The sequence below is a fragment of the Thermobia domestica genome, chromosome 4 (assembly GCF_964235325.1).
Source record: "Thermobia domestica chromosome 4, izTheDome1.hap1.1, whole genome shotgun sequence".
Taxonomy (NCBI): Eukaryota; Metazoa; Arthropoda; class Insecta; order Zygentoma; family Lepismatidae; genus Thermobia; species Thermobia domestica.
The window spans coordinates 270,603,153-270,618,224 of record NC_137457.1 but is presented as its reverse complement, the minus strand read 5'-3'; the positions used below and the strand labels follow the sequence as shown (position 1 = coordinate 270,618,224).

Sequence of the window (15,072 nt, the reverse complement as noted above, 5' to 3'; positions counted from 1 at the left end):
TCAGTGACCCTCGACCAACTCAGTGTTACAAACTGCCCCGCCCAATTTGGCAACGTCGCAGGATGATGTCCCATTGTCTACCTCTCATGGTCAGCTTACTAAGAAATCAGCCACAACTCTTGAAAATGCATCTGAATCTACTTTGCCCTTTACTAGTGCTCATGGAAATCAACTACGGCGATCGTTACGTAAAAAACGAAAAGTGCTTTCAAATAAAGCAGACAGTGTTAGCCAAGCAATCCAAGATAGTGTGAGTGACCCGGAAACACATAGCGGCGGTGGTGGTGACCTTGACTCTGACATGGTTTGTAACAACTTCTCTGCTACAGGCGAGTCTCGTGAAAAGAGTGGTGAAACAGACCCTACTGCTTCGTAAGTTCTTGTGTTTAACTTATCGTCAGCACCGCTCACGTGCCCTTGGGTTCTTATGCCATATATTTTATTTTCTGCTTTCCCTGCAGCGCAGTTCTCACGTGATGTTTACCGGATTGTTTCTATTTATGTTTTTATTTTTCTTTCTTTGCAAACTTCAGGACGAGTGGTGGCGATTGAGTTTCAGATGGATGCAATATTTCTCCTCTCCCCCCTCTGTAGTGAGGTGTATTTTTGCACAACTTATCCAGTTTTTGGTGTTATTTTTTCAAATTGCTTTATTATTTTATGTATTTATTAACTTGATGGCAGGTTCTCCGTCTCCTACTAGACCTAACGTGCGCCGTCTATGTACAATAAATATCGCTGGCATTTACCATCCAGCGAAACAAAATAGTTTAAAAACTTTTGTTATGCTAAGTGGTTACGACATCATTCTTCTGCAAGAGGTCCGTTTTGAATGTTTTGAATTTCTGCCAATGTACAATGCAATTGTGAATATCGGACCCAACAATCGGGGTACTGCTATCTTAATCAAAAAGGGTATTGTCGTCGAACGCATTAAGCGACTTCCCTCTGGCCGTGGTATCAGTTTATTTTGTGATGGATTTAATATTGTGAACGTTTATGGTATTTCTGGAACAGTTAACAGGCGTTCTCGTGATCATTTTTATAACGAGGAAATAGTGCAGATTTTACCAGATAATTGTGATCCTATTATTCTGGCTGGTGACTTTAATGTACTGGAACGGAAAATCGATACCACTGGCATCTTCAACCCTAGTGTCACTTTTACCCGCCTTATACAACAGTTGCGGCTCCGGGATGTGTGGTGGAATCATTGGACGGTGCCTAAATTTACTTTTAAGAATAGTCATATGATGCCCAGGTTAGATAGGTGGTACATAACGTCTTCTCACTGTTCAAATATCATTGAAACGGACATATGTCCAGTTTCATTTAGCGACCATGCAGCCGTTTATTGTGTTCTTAAAATTCCGACAGGTGTCTCGCATACGCATGGTAGAAGTTACTGGAAATTAAATGCTCAACTTCTCCATCTAGCTACCATTAGGAATGATTTTCGTCAACGTTGGCAATTTTGGGTACGTCAACGACGTTACTTTTCAACTATTTCTGAATGGTGGACTTCTTACGTTAAACCCCACATAAAACGTTTTTTCCAATGGTACGGAAAAGAAATTAAGCGCGAGACTCATCAGACATTAGAATATTACTACGCTGTATTAAACGATCTCTGGTCTCAACCCAGCAGCCCTCAAAATCTCAGTCATATTCATAGGGTTAAAGCGCAGATTACACGCATACAACTTCGAGCTCTTGAACGATATCAGACGGCTTCCACATCTGCCTCATTTTGTAAATCTGAACGCATTTCCTTTTACCACTATATTCAATCGCAGAAGCGACGTCAACAGAACTACATTGAAGCTATTACGATGGATGGTGCTGGCGAAGTTACGGATCTTAATGATCTTAAGACTCATGTGTATGAACATTTTTCTTCCTTATATCGAACTGGTTTAATCAATGCTACGGCACTAGAGACATATTTCCCGGAGACAATGCCCCAACTGTCTCCCGACGTACACCAACAATTAATGGCGGACATTACTCCGACGGAAGTCCGAGAAGCATTGCGTACATGTAAAGACCGCAAGAGTCCCGGTCCAGATGGACTAATTTATGAATTCTATGTCTCCTATTGGGATATTGTTGGAGCGGAGTTATGCCACCTTTTTAATGAGCTCTTAAGGCATCACAATTTCATTGATAATCAAGGTGTCATTGTCCTCATACCTAAAACGAACTGTCCGGTGACCATACAGAACTACCGTCCTATAACGTTACTCAATACTGACATGAAACTTTTCTCTAAAGTCTTAGCACGACGCTTGAAACTTGTTTGTCACGAGATTATTAGTGATTTTCAGGCAGCCATTCATCCCACCAAGAATGTGTTTTCTGCTCTTAGCAAGATCCGTGACATCACTGAATATTTTAAATTTAAGCGCATGCCTGCATGTTTATTATCAGTGGACTTCCAAAATGCTTTTGACTTTTTATCCCACGACTATCTCTACAATGTTCTACGAGCCTACAAGTTTCCTGATTCATTTATTGACTTGATTCGTGCGCTGTACTCTTCCGCCACTTCCCGTGTGCAAATAAATGGCCACCTTACGGCTCCCTTTTCCATACGTCGTGGAGTAAGACAAGGATGTGCTTTATCTGTATATTTATTTAGTTTGGCTCTTGAACCTCTGTTCTACCATCTAATGTCGCTCCCCTCATCAGTGAATCATGATTTTCAAGATATCAATGTTCAAGCTTTCGCTGATGATGTGACGCTCCTTTTCACTACGAATGAACAGTTTGCGCATATTGAACAGTGTCTGCAGACTTTCATGCAGGTGAGTGGTGAAAAAATCAATGTGAATAAATCGACGTTATTGTTATATAATGCTTCCATGGTCACGTCACACTTTTCTATTGACCATCAGTATCTGATAAATGACCACGTCAAAATACTTGGTATTACCTTTACAGTTCGAACTGACGTGCTGACAGATATAATTTGGGACCCTATTCTTCAGAACTTACGCCTACTTAGTGCAGAGAATAAAGGTCGGAGCTTGAATTTGATACAACGCACCTGGTTTGTTAATACTTACATTCTTTCTAAAGTGTGGTATGCAGCGCAGATCTTTCCTCTGCCTGAGTGTTATGCAAGGAAGATTGACTCTCTCATAGGCTGGTTTCTGTGGAGTGGATTTTATTTTCGACTCCCACGACATGTTACCTATTGTTCATATTTTACAGGCGGATTACAAGTTACTAATGTGAGACAAAAATGCAAAGCTCTTTATATGCGTAATGGTTTGAAGTTATTTCTTGATTCTGACTCTCACACATCGCAATGGATATCGTGCTGGACTGTTTCATTAACTGAAAATAATCCGCCATACATCCGCTTTTTTCGTCATTGTCCTGCATATGTGCGGGAACTCATTTCCGCATGGGTATATGCCCCACCGTTACCCGAGGCTTGTAGCATGTCCACTAAAATGTTGTATGGCACTTTAATCAACAGTGTTATGTGTCATTCTGTACCCCGAATTTGTCATAAGTTTCCCACCTATGACTGGCATGCGATCTGGCGAAATGTGCACAACAAAATTTTATCTTCGGACATTCGTAGTGTTTGGTTGTGTTTTATTCATGACTTACACCCTACCAATGAGCGACTTCATACTATTCATCGTTCTGATTCTCCTAATTGTGTGCACTGCGGTCGACTGGATACTCTTTTGCATCGTGTGTCTGAGTGCACTGATACGACTCCCATCTGGACCTCTTTATGTGGATTACTTGCGGTGATCTGTCGTAAACCAGCTAACTATTTTGACCGCCGAATACTTTCCTTTCCGGACTATGTGTGGTATCCCAATACAAAACTCAATGCCGTTAATTGGCTTATTGGGCATACTATCTATTATACTATGTCCTCTACGCCAAAGTGTACAGTGGAGGAATATTATTTATACTTAAAATATGCTCATAAGACTTTTCCTATGAGCAATCTGCATGAAACATCTGTGTTTGCTAATTTCCTCCAAGTGATCTTGTAAGATTCCATAGTATACTGGTTTGATGTAATGTACCGACAGTGTTTGCAATGTACTAGTTAATACAGTTCAATAAATATATTAAAAAAAATTGGTAAGCTGTCGGATTTCAAATCATAAGGTTGTGAGTTCGAATCCCATCTGGGTCAATACTTTTTTTAAAATTATATTTTCCGCAATGCATGAAAAATTATATAAAATAATTACATTAAAATACATAAGTTGTTTATATATAACATAATAATTGCAGAACATAGTAATTATTATGTTTAAAATATAACATCTGAGATAATTTTCACAGTAGGTCGTTATTATATATGAGAATGTTAAATACAAGTTAGGAAAATCGTTTAATAGCAATAAATAAGTTATGTAGTGTATTTATTTGCAGCTATTTGTCATACAGATTTAACTTCTCAATATTCTCATTACAGTATGTTATTTATATTCGTGAAATACAGTATATTCCTACGAATATAGAAAGTGTATAAACAGAGTATCCAAAGTCGTATCCTGCTTCAAGACACATAACTTTTCCCGATCCCCTTAACGTCACGGGAAGAAACACAAATTCTCTTTAGAACGGAATGTCGTTACTTAGAGTCTCATTCGAATACGTTGCATATGCTTTTGTGTATTCATCTCTCTCTCTCTCTCTCTCTCTCTCTCTCTCTCTCTCTTTCTCTTTCTCTCTCTCTTTCTCTCTCTTTCGCTTTCTTTATGTGTGTGTGTGTGTTGCGGAATATCCCAAGTTGAATACAACATTTGCAAAGTATATGAGCATCATTGTCATCGAATACCAGAAATTGAAAGTCTTGTTTCTTCAGGTTAGGTTTGCGTGTTCATGTTAGCTCACTGGTAGAGTACGGACTTGCCACTGAAGAGGTCTTGATTTCAAAGCCTACAGCTAATTATCATTCTTTTGTTAGTAGGATTGCACAGAAATCGGATACAAGGAGTGGTTTACTTCTAGAAATATTTTCAGAAGCGTTTAGGTAGCCCTGAAAAGGGCTGTTTTCGGGAGTTAAGGCGGGGACATTAATATTGTGTCCAAGACCCTTCTGAATTTATTACACGCTCCATTCTTCTGGGCATGGAATCTATTACATGGGTGACAAATCTATCTCCTTCCCCTACCTCCAGCCACGCTTCGGAAACAAGATGCCACAGGTCATCCTGAGTTCTTGGTGGATCTGCCTCAGGCCAACTTTCAATTAGAGTACGCTTCACTTCTGCCCACATATTTTCCATGAGATTGAGGTCTGCTCCACGAGGCGACCAGTCGATTAAATCAATCTCAGGGTGCCCTGCGAACCATTCCTGAACCACACGGGAATTATGTATTGGCGACTGGTATTGCTGGAACTGAATTACACCATCAGGCTGAAATACTCGTACAGATGGCACCATGATATTACTGATAATGTCTAAGTACTGAGCATTGTCCAGATGTCCTTCAATTCTATGAAGCTATCCTGCTCCGCGACTGGAAATCCAACCCCAACATAAAATAGATACATGGCCACTGCGATTGCAAGCAGCCACATATCCATGGTCATATCGGGTGCCTCTCGGACGATACACAAAACGGCGTCCCTCCTTTGATGTTGTGAATATGGATTCATCTGAGAAAACTACGTTTTCCCAATTGAGACCCACATTCGCCTGTGCAAACGCGAGACGGTAAATTTTGTGGTAGTCTGAGAGTTTTTCCTTCACGGCAGCAACACGGCCACGTAACCCAGCATGACGAAGCCTTTGCAGAGCTGTATGCTTACTACCAGGAAAGAGAGAAGCTTCCCTTATCTGTCTAGACGTCCTTAGTGGGTCTAACCGGGCTTCGTTTACTAATCTCGCATCTTGGGCTTCGGTTGACACATGCGGACGACCAGGAGATCGTAAATTAACAGTCTGACCTGTAGCACCATATTTCCGAATCCATTGCCTTCCTGTAGAGGCCGGGACACCTACTCGCCTGCTAGCTGCAGTTGCAGAATAACCTTCCAACTCCCATAAAGTAATTACTGCTGTACGTCTATCCATAGTTACCAATGTTCTGAGCTGTGAGAAGAAAGCAATAGGTAAAAGCTAGTACCTGACGTGTGATTGGTTACTTGCACGACACGCCTATTGTGGGGAACAGCGTTGCCAGATCTAGCATAATGATGCTAGATCTAGCATAATTTGCATGTCTCTAGCACCTAGCATCTTGCTTTTAGCATCCTGCCCAAATCTAGCACAATTTCAGCAAGTTATCAAAAAGCCGTAAAACCTGGAGAAGTTGGTCGTGGGAAGAAAAAGAACGGCAGAAATGTATCCTCTTCCATTGATTCATACACTCGGTAAACCATACAGGCAGTCTTATTTTCCTAAGTAAGTTCGGAACGGCTTTGGGCTTTTTTTTTGTGGCTCCACTCAGGGTTTTCTAATCCTTTAACTCCGAGGCATGGGCGGAGATATGGGGGCCATTCTCCCCCCAACTTTTTGACAACTTCACCATCTTTACTTCTGACTTCATGATCATATTTATTCCTGAAATGACAGCTCCGAGACCGACCAAAAATCTGCCCCCTCCCCCAGCAGACGATTCCCAACTCCGCTTATGCTGCGAAGTAATTTTCTTTCAAAATATGTAAACAAAAACTTTGCATTCATTTATACGATATATACGCCATTGAGTTTGGCAACGACTGCAGTAATTTAGTTGAGTTAAAATTTTGGTGCGTGAAGTATTGAGTTCTATCCATGCATTCTTGCTCTCTGTGTATTTTAAGTTACGTTATCGTATCTCAACTTTGTTTTTTTAAAAAAAAACTCCTGAATTAGTAATTATGAGGATCTAGCATAATTTGACCGAATCTAGTATAAGTTCGATCAGGTTTTGGAATAATTCCGAGCTGTGAGTCTGGCAACGCTGGTGGCGAACGACTTGGTCAACGACTCGCGAAAGAAATCTGAAAATGGTGCGCCGTAATAATAATAATAAAAACAGTTTTTATAAAGGAATATTAATACATACGAAAAGCTGTTTAAAGAATGAATTGTTATACTGACTTTACACGTATAAAAACATATACCATATACCAAACAGATTGAGCGATATGATTATAGCTGTTTTGAGACGAACACTTTCGAAGTCCAACTTCGGGTGTCTTCGGAAAACAGTAAACTAAAGCTGCTGGTTCGAACCTCCAAAGCCAACCATAGTAATCGGGAAAAGATGTACAGATATGTTTTTCCTTCTGTTAAATATAATAAGACATGTTGAAATGGTATTAAGTGTAGAAAAAAGTAACATTGATTGAAATACTTAATGATAAAATATTTCGAGACTATGTATTCACACTCTCGTTTCGTCATTGTGATTTCCATACGGAAAAGAGCATTTACGTATGAGCTCAGTTATATTTCAGAAGCAGCCTCCGAAAAGCGGTCATGTTAGCTCAGTGGTACACCACCGAGCGTTTAAATCGTGAGTTCGATACCCGTTCAGGTGAGATTCCTTTATGATATTCTACTTTCCTCAATGCATGAAAATTATGTAAAATAGTTACATTACAATTCATCAGTTGTATATATATTTTCATATCATCAGTTGTATATATGAGTTGAATATATATATTCATATCATCAGTTGTATATATCAGTTGAATATATATATTCATATCATTTCACGACATAAGTAATTCTTATCTTTAAAATATAACATCTGAGGTATTCACAGAACGTCGGTGTGTTATGTGTGAATATTGAATACAAATTTAAAAAATCGTGTAATAGCAACAAATAAGTTATGTAATATATTTATTTGCAGCTACTTTCATCGCAGATAACTTCTCAATATTCGCATTACAGCATTTAGGTAGAGCATATCGAAAATCGGATCGTGGTTCAAGACAAAAAACTAGCTAGCCCCAAACTGTCACGTAAGAAATTCACGAATCGCAAAAGTAAAGTGAAGAGATTGAGAGCGGTAATTCCTTAATCGCTCTCTCTCAACTCTCTCTTATCTGCATTTATACATATAAAACTGTATGTATGTATGTTCCATCATAACTCATGTATGCCTAGAGCAGGGTTTCTCAACCTGGGAGTCGCGGCCCCTAGGGGATCGCGAAGATAGGCTGAAGAGATAAATATAGTTAGAATCTAATACCAGAAATTATTTTTAAATATTATTTTTAATTTTGTTCTGATAGGCATACTTTTATTTTTTATACACACTGTAAAGAACAATAAAAAAACAAGTCTACTGAACATTTTCAAAGGGTGTAGAATTCGTGTTAATATTCGGTTTAAAGTCTCTTGTCGTCGCGAATTCTGTCGAGAAATTTGAAGCTTAAAATATACAAAACGTTAATCATGCCTGTTGTTCTGTATGGTTGCGAAACATGGTCGCTTACTCTGAGGGAAGAACATAGACTGAAAGTATTTGAGAACAAGACCCTTAGACGAATATTCGGACCCAAGAGGAACGGGAATGGGGAATGGCGGAAACTTCATAACGAGAAACTACATAATTTATAAGGTTACCCAACATTGTTAGGGTCGTCAAATCTAGGAGGCTTAGGTGGGCAGGTCAGGTAGCTAGAATGGAAGAAAGTAGAAACGCTTTGAAAGTCTTGACTGGAAGACCAAACGGAAAACGACCATTAGGAAGACCTAGGGGCAGATGGGAGGACAATATTAAGATGGATCTCGCTGAGATAAGAATGCAAAGTAGAAACTGGATCCAATTGGCTAAGGATAGAAGTCAGTGTAGAGCTTTTGTGAACGCAGCATTGAACCTCCGGGTTCCATAGGCAATAGAGTTAGTTAGTTAGTAGAGTTGTTTAAAAATGAATTTAAATCAAAGAGGTATGATATAAAACTAATGAGAACTGTATATAGAAATACTAGAAAAATACACATGAAACAAAACCTGCACATTGAAATACAATTAAAATTAAAACCTAATGAGATACCTAAGCATGGTGTAATTTCACTAGTGCAGCAATGCCCGGTTCAATCTTCATGACGAATATTATCAAGCCATTTTCAACTGATAAGCGATTTCTTATCTTTGTTTTAATGTTTACCATAAAAAAAACACTTTCGCACAAGTACGATATAGCAAATGGAATTATTACTTTTAAAGCAGCAATCACCAGACCAAAATATTCTTCTCTCCTCATCAGGCAGAACTTGTCCAAGTCTTCGTTACAGAAAACCAGTTGCAAAGACTTGTCGCATGATCATTCTATTATTTGGTCAAGAAGTTGTGGGCTTAGATCGGATACGTTAATGGCCTCTTCAATGAAGGAGTTTAACATCCATCTTGAACCAGCACCTTCGTCGTTGGGAATATAGATATTACAGTTACTGTATCCACTGTCAGTGCCGGCTGCCGAAAAGAGGGGTCACACATTTCGGAGGAAGTGTGTTACTCAAGTTAGGAAAGTGCATGTGCACATGTGTAAAATAGAAGGAAAAACGTAATAAAATGTGCTCAAAATTAAGGAAAGGTAGGGTTTATTTTGAAAATGTTATTGAGCTTCGTGCCAACCATGGTGGCGCTTCGTAGCTAGTCTGTCGACGTCACTCATATATACGGTGACATCGTACTATACTCTCGCCCCGGGCAATGATTTTCCATGGCACTGTTCACTATAAACAAAAAAAAATGGATTCTACTATTATAGAAATAGGTATGTTAAAAATCCCACACAAGCTTATTATAAAACAAATTATAAAAGGGTCGCTGGCAAGAGCGTGTGATAAAAGGGGATCGTGATAGGAATTAGATTGAGAACCACTGGCCTAGAGTAATTTTAACCACATTTCTTATAGTTTCAAAAAGAGTGCTGTCGGGTTACCTATGGTGAATGGGAGGGGGATACATATAAAAGATTGCTAGAAAATGATCGATATTAGATTCATAGTTTTCGGGGTCGCTTAGATAAATAGTGAGACTTTCAATTTCGCTTAACTCCGATTAAACTCTCATTAGTAGGGATGGGCACGAACGACTTTTCTTTGAAACTCGACTCGACTCGAAACAGACATCTTTGAGGTCTACTCTTGGAATCGGCGCGAAAAATATCTTCCAACTCGACTCGGATTAGAGTCAAGTCGAACCAAAACGAGCCAAATCCTGTGTGTAGTCCTACCTAGACAATACATAGACAATAATTATTCTATCATCAATTATACTACTGTTACTACAAATAATAATAATAATAATAATAATAATAATAATAATAATAATAATTATTATTATTATTATTATTATTATTATTATTATTATTATTATTATTATTATTATTATTATTATTATTATGACAACACCGTGTACAAACATGAACGATAGATGGTTAGTAAAGGAATACTAAAAGCTAGTTGACTGCCGACGTCGGTAGTCATGAAGTCTACAAGGCAAGGAGATCGTTCATAACCCTAAGCTGTAAGCGTCGGTGGACTACAGATGGTCAACTATTAACCTCTCGCCAGAAATTGGTGGCCCCGCAGCGACGATCCGTGATGGCCCAAGTTCCATTTTGAAAACTTTACTACCAGCGGCAGAGACGCGATGAAACGCCAACGAACCACAAAATTACTCTCCCAAAATATGTTAAAATGCCTATAAGTGTGATTTGTTTATATTTAGGTGAAACAAAAAAAACACAAAACAAATACCCCGGGGTGGACGCGAACTATCAATATTACGATTACTAGGCACGTGTTCTTCTGACTTCCCCACGGAAACGATCATAAAAAGCTTGGTTGTTGAAGGATAAATCATTGACGTCTTAATTTAGCCAATCAGACAAACCCCTACATCTCGAGTTCTAGGAGGTCATACCGTGAACCGATTCAGATTTATTGCTTTCTGATGGAGTACTATCCATGCGCAAAATTTGAGCATAATAGCCGACATACATCTTCGGTGCCTCTTATCTTTAGTACAATTTTAACCAGAGATGGTGTGGGTCAATGAAAATTTGATCCACGACCCACCATGACCCACTATGACCCACCACCCAAATGACCCATTGACCCACTCTGACCCATCAACCATCGTGATCTACTCTGACCCACCACCAACTATGAACCACTCTGAACCATTGCGACCAACTCCGACCCACCAAAACCCATCGACATCAACTCTGACCGATGACCCACGTCCTCCTCTCCATTGACTAAAGAGATTACACTTGTAATAAAACAAGACTGTGAAATTATCACTTATCGGAGTTTGAATTTCTACCGTCATTGGCTCAAGCACCTCTTTGTTACAATACTGGTGGGTCTGACCTTTACGATATATAGTGGCAAAGTGTTTCTCATCTTCCGAATTAAAATGAATTTAAATTTATCATATGTAATTATTTCTTGGTTGCCTTACAGACACATTTCAGTAGAAAATAGGGTGAAATTTAAAAGTTTCGAATCAAGGAAAAGTAGACCAACGTAAAAAAAAAAAAAAAAAAAAAAAAAAAAAGAGAGAGAGAGAGAGAAACTAATTTTCTATATAATTAAGCATGCCGTACTAATTGAAAATGCCCATGTAATTAAGTTTAGAATACAAATTTTATGGCCATTTTTCTCTAACTTTATGGCTTGATTGCCTTATGCTCGGAACGCTCCATATATTAAACACCAGCTTCAGCAATTATAAATAGAAAGCAGTGGGTATAAAATTCAAAAAGAACTTTAGTTTGCATTACTCAATTTTTTTCTCAACTAATATCAATCGTTTTCGATTATTTTTACAAACCAACCCACTACCAATTTCCAATATATAGAAAATGCACCCCCGTCCCCCCGCTCATAAAAGACAATTTTAAAAAATGCCAGGGCATATTCTCTTTATTTTTAATAAAGAGTTATATGCTGAATTTCAGCTCTCAGTTGAACGGCTTGTGAGATACTAAATTTTTCGCAAAAATTCGGACTTCTACTCCCCCTAAGGATATGTATTATAATGAAAGTGACACGCGTATGATAACTTCCTAGTTGGGATTGGAGCCTGATTATATACCAAACGACAATTCATTTGACTTTGCAATTTGACCGTGATGATTACGCAGACATAGTTACTTTCAATTTTTTATGATACATATCCTTATTTCATATGTTACAGATGATTCAAAAATATTTTTTCAAGCCGTTAGCTCCTCTAGAATCTCACAGGCTGCATCCCAAAATCCAACTCCTACTATCCTATGACAATCCAAAAGTGACTGAACTTTTTTTATTAGGAACAAATGACATAAGAAAAATGGAGATCTTGAAAGTAAAATGTAGAAAAGCTCGGTGCCCCCAATAACTCCATATTTCTCCGCCCCTTCATTCCGAACTTAAAAATAAAACTTAATTCGAATATGGTTAATTAGTGAATTTATTACAGTTAAATTCCACTCACTACATGCTACAGCTACAACTATGTAAGAAAAAATAACAACTGTGAAACATGTTCTGAATTACTATTACATTTCTTACGCTATTATTAAACATATTAGAATAGTAAAAGAGGATTGTTCGTGAAATAGTATATTTGCTCTTGATTTTTAACTTTTTCATACGGAAAAAATTAAAATATTATTCAAGTTTTAAAATTTGCACTCTGCAAATATGTTGCCCTCTAGGCAATGGGACTAATGGGAAATTCGATTCTAATATCGGTTGATTTCGATATCTTTATGTCGCTACGTAACCACCCTGGGTGCTAATGGGAGCTTAATTGGACTTGAATTGAAAGTAGAGCTATTCACCTAAGCGACCACGAAACTATGGATTCAATAATAATATCGACCCGTTTCTAGCATTTTTGATATGTATCCCGACAGTACTCTTTTTCCAGACTGTAAGAAATATAGTTAAAATTGCTCTAGATATATCAGAATTATGTTGAAACACACACACATAAATCCACTTTTATATTCTGTATAAATAGAGAGAGAGTGAGCGAGCGAGCGAGCGAGAGAGGGCGACTCAAGGCATCACCACTTCCACATTGCAAAAGCATATATCAGGAATTGAATTGAAAATCTATGTAAAGACTTTCTGCTGTGGCATGCTTCATAAGGACAATTCCAGTCTGCTCACGTGACCTTTGGGGTTCATGAATTTTTTTGCGAGCGTTCCGACTTTCGATTCTCTGTTTATACCCTCTGTTTATGCATCGAATAACTTTTCAAGAACATAAATGACATTCTATATTATGAATGTTGAGAATTACTCTCTATATGACAAATAGCTGCAAATAAATTCACTACATGATTTATTTATTGCTATTGAACGAGTTTCTTAACTTGTATTTACATCCTCATATATAATACCGAACTACTGTGAAAATTATCTCAGATGTTATATTTTAAACATAATAATTACTATGTTCTGCAATTATTATGTTATATATAAACAACTTATGTATTTTAATGTAATTATTTTATATAATTTTTCATGCAATGCGGAAAATATAATTTTAAAAAAAGTATTGACTCAGATGGGATTCGAACTCACAACCTTATGATTTGAAATCCGACAGCTTACCAATGAGCTAACACAAGGACTTCTAGAACTAAGCTTCTAGCGATGTATAACGGATCTCAAGATAATTATGACATTCATATCCATTACAAACGCTGTTTCTGTTCTACTTTGACTTTTATTTTAGTACTCAGGCGATAATTATGTTGTATTTCTTAACTTTGAGCATTCTTTTACATATGGAAAGATTCTTTAACGTATTTAAATGTTCCATTACGTATAGAAAGCTAAATGACAAACAAGCATGTGCTCACATTAATAAAAGGTTTCGAAATATTATATCATTAAGTATTTCAATCAATGTTGCTTTTTTAAACACTTGGTAACAAGTCTTATTATATTTAAAAGAAGAAAAACACATCTGCAAACTTTTTACCGATTGCAAAGGCTGGCCTGGAGGTTCGAACCTGGCTTACTTTTTCCCGAAGATACCCGAAGCTGGACTTAGAAAATTTTTGCCTCAAAACACCAATAAAGAATACGCTCAACCTTTTTGAGACAAGGTGTACATGTATGTGCAATCGCGACATGGATAACAACTTTTTTCTGTATGGTTTCCATCTGTACTTGAAAGTTTCAATATCCCTGCCGTACAGACATTTGGTGAATCCCTGTATAGCGTATGGAGAATCTCTGGCGCAGTTACGTAAGATGTGTTTAACATGTCAAGTTGATATGATTTTTATATATTTATGGACACTTCCTAGCTCCTATCACTATTTCACTCCTTTTCCTCACATTTTAAGGTGTCTAGCTCCATCTCTATCCACTTCTGGACAATATGATATATATAAACTTTTTCCTTTTTTTCGTGTCAGGAATCTGTGGTTTCATTTTTCGCCATTACTGTTGGGTCAACCCGTATAATGTACTACTTGAAGTTTGAGTATTAAGTTAAATTCTATTGACTTACATTATTTCTTAGAAATCATTGCAATCTAAAATATGCCTTTGAATATAACATACTTGCGGAACATTTATATAATCCCACTTGTCGCAAACACAAGCATCACATCTGCACTGTGCTTTTATGTTTTTCAATAGAAAACTTGAAGCAAGAATCAGGAGTAAAATCCAGCGGTAGCAATTTGTGTCTGTTGTCATATTGAGGTTGCACATCCTAATGATGTGAGTATTTTGTATCGGCGAAAGCCACTGAATTCTTTTAAATAATATTCCCAGTACCTGAAAGAAAGAGAAAAACATCAAAATCACGATAGAAATTCTTCAGAAGTACTGAGAATGAAACACACAATTACATTAAAGGCAACCACAAAGTAAATATTATATGTTATGATTACCAATTCGTTTTGATTAACCATGAAAGTTATTCTACAGTATTGTCAGCAGTTACCAATTAAAATGCCCCCAAAATGATATAAAGTATTGACGCGATACAAGTGAAAGCTAGAACCACAAATACACAAATAAAAAGACGCGCAACACACCACAAAATAAAAGTTAAAATAATTTCCGGATGGTCACTTGTTCAGTATTTTGTTGGAACTTCTTTCCTCTT

The 15,072-nt window shown here is 37.6% G+C and overlaps 1 protein-coding gene across 2 annotated transcripts in view; it reads right to left on the bottom strand.

Annotated features, from left to right (window-relative positions):
* LOC145684064 (uncharacterized) overlaps nucleotides 1-15,072 on the bottom strand; it is a 204,591-nt gene that overhangs the window by 72,498 nt on the left and 117,021 nt on the right. For both annotated transcript variants that reach the window (XM_081755911.1, XM_081755910.1), the window contains exon 3: nucleotides 14,520-14,738. In XM_081755911.1, the coding sequence (XP_081612037.1) occupies nucleotides 14,520-14,672 (153 nt within the window). In that variant the 5' untranslated portion in view covers nucleotides 14,673-14,738. The remainder of the gene's footprint in view (nucleotides 1-14,519; nucleotides 14,739-15,072) is intronic.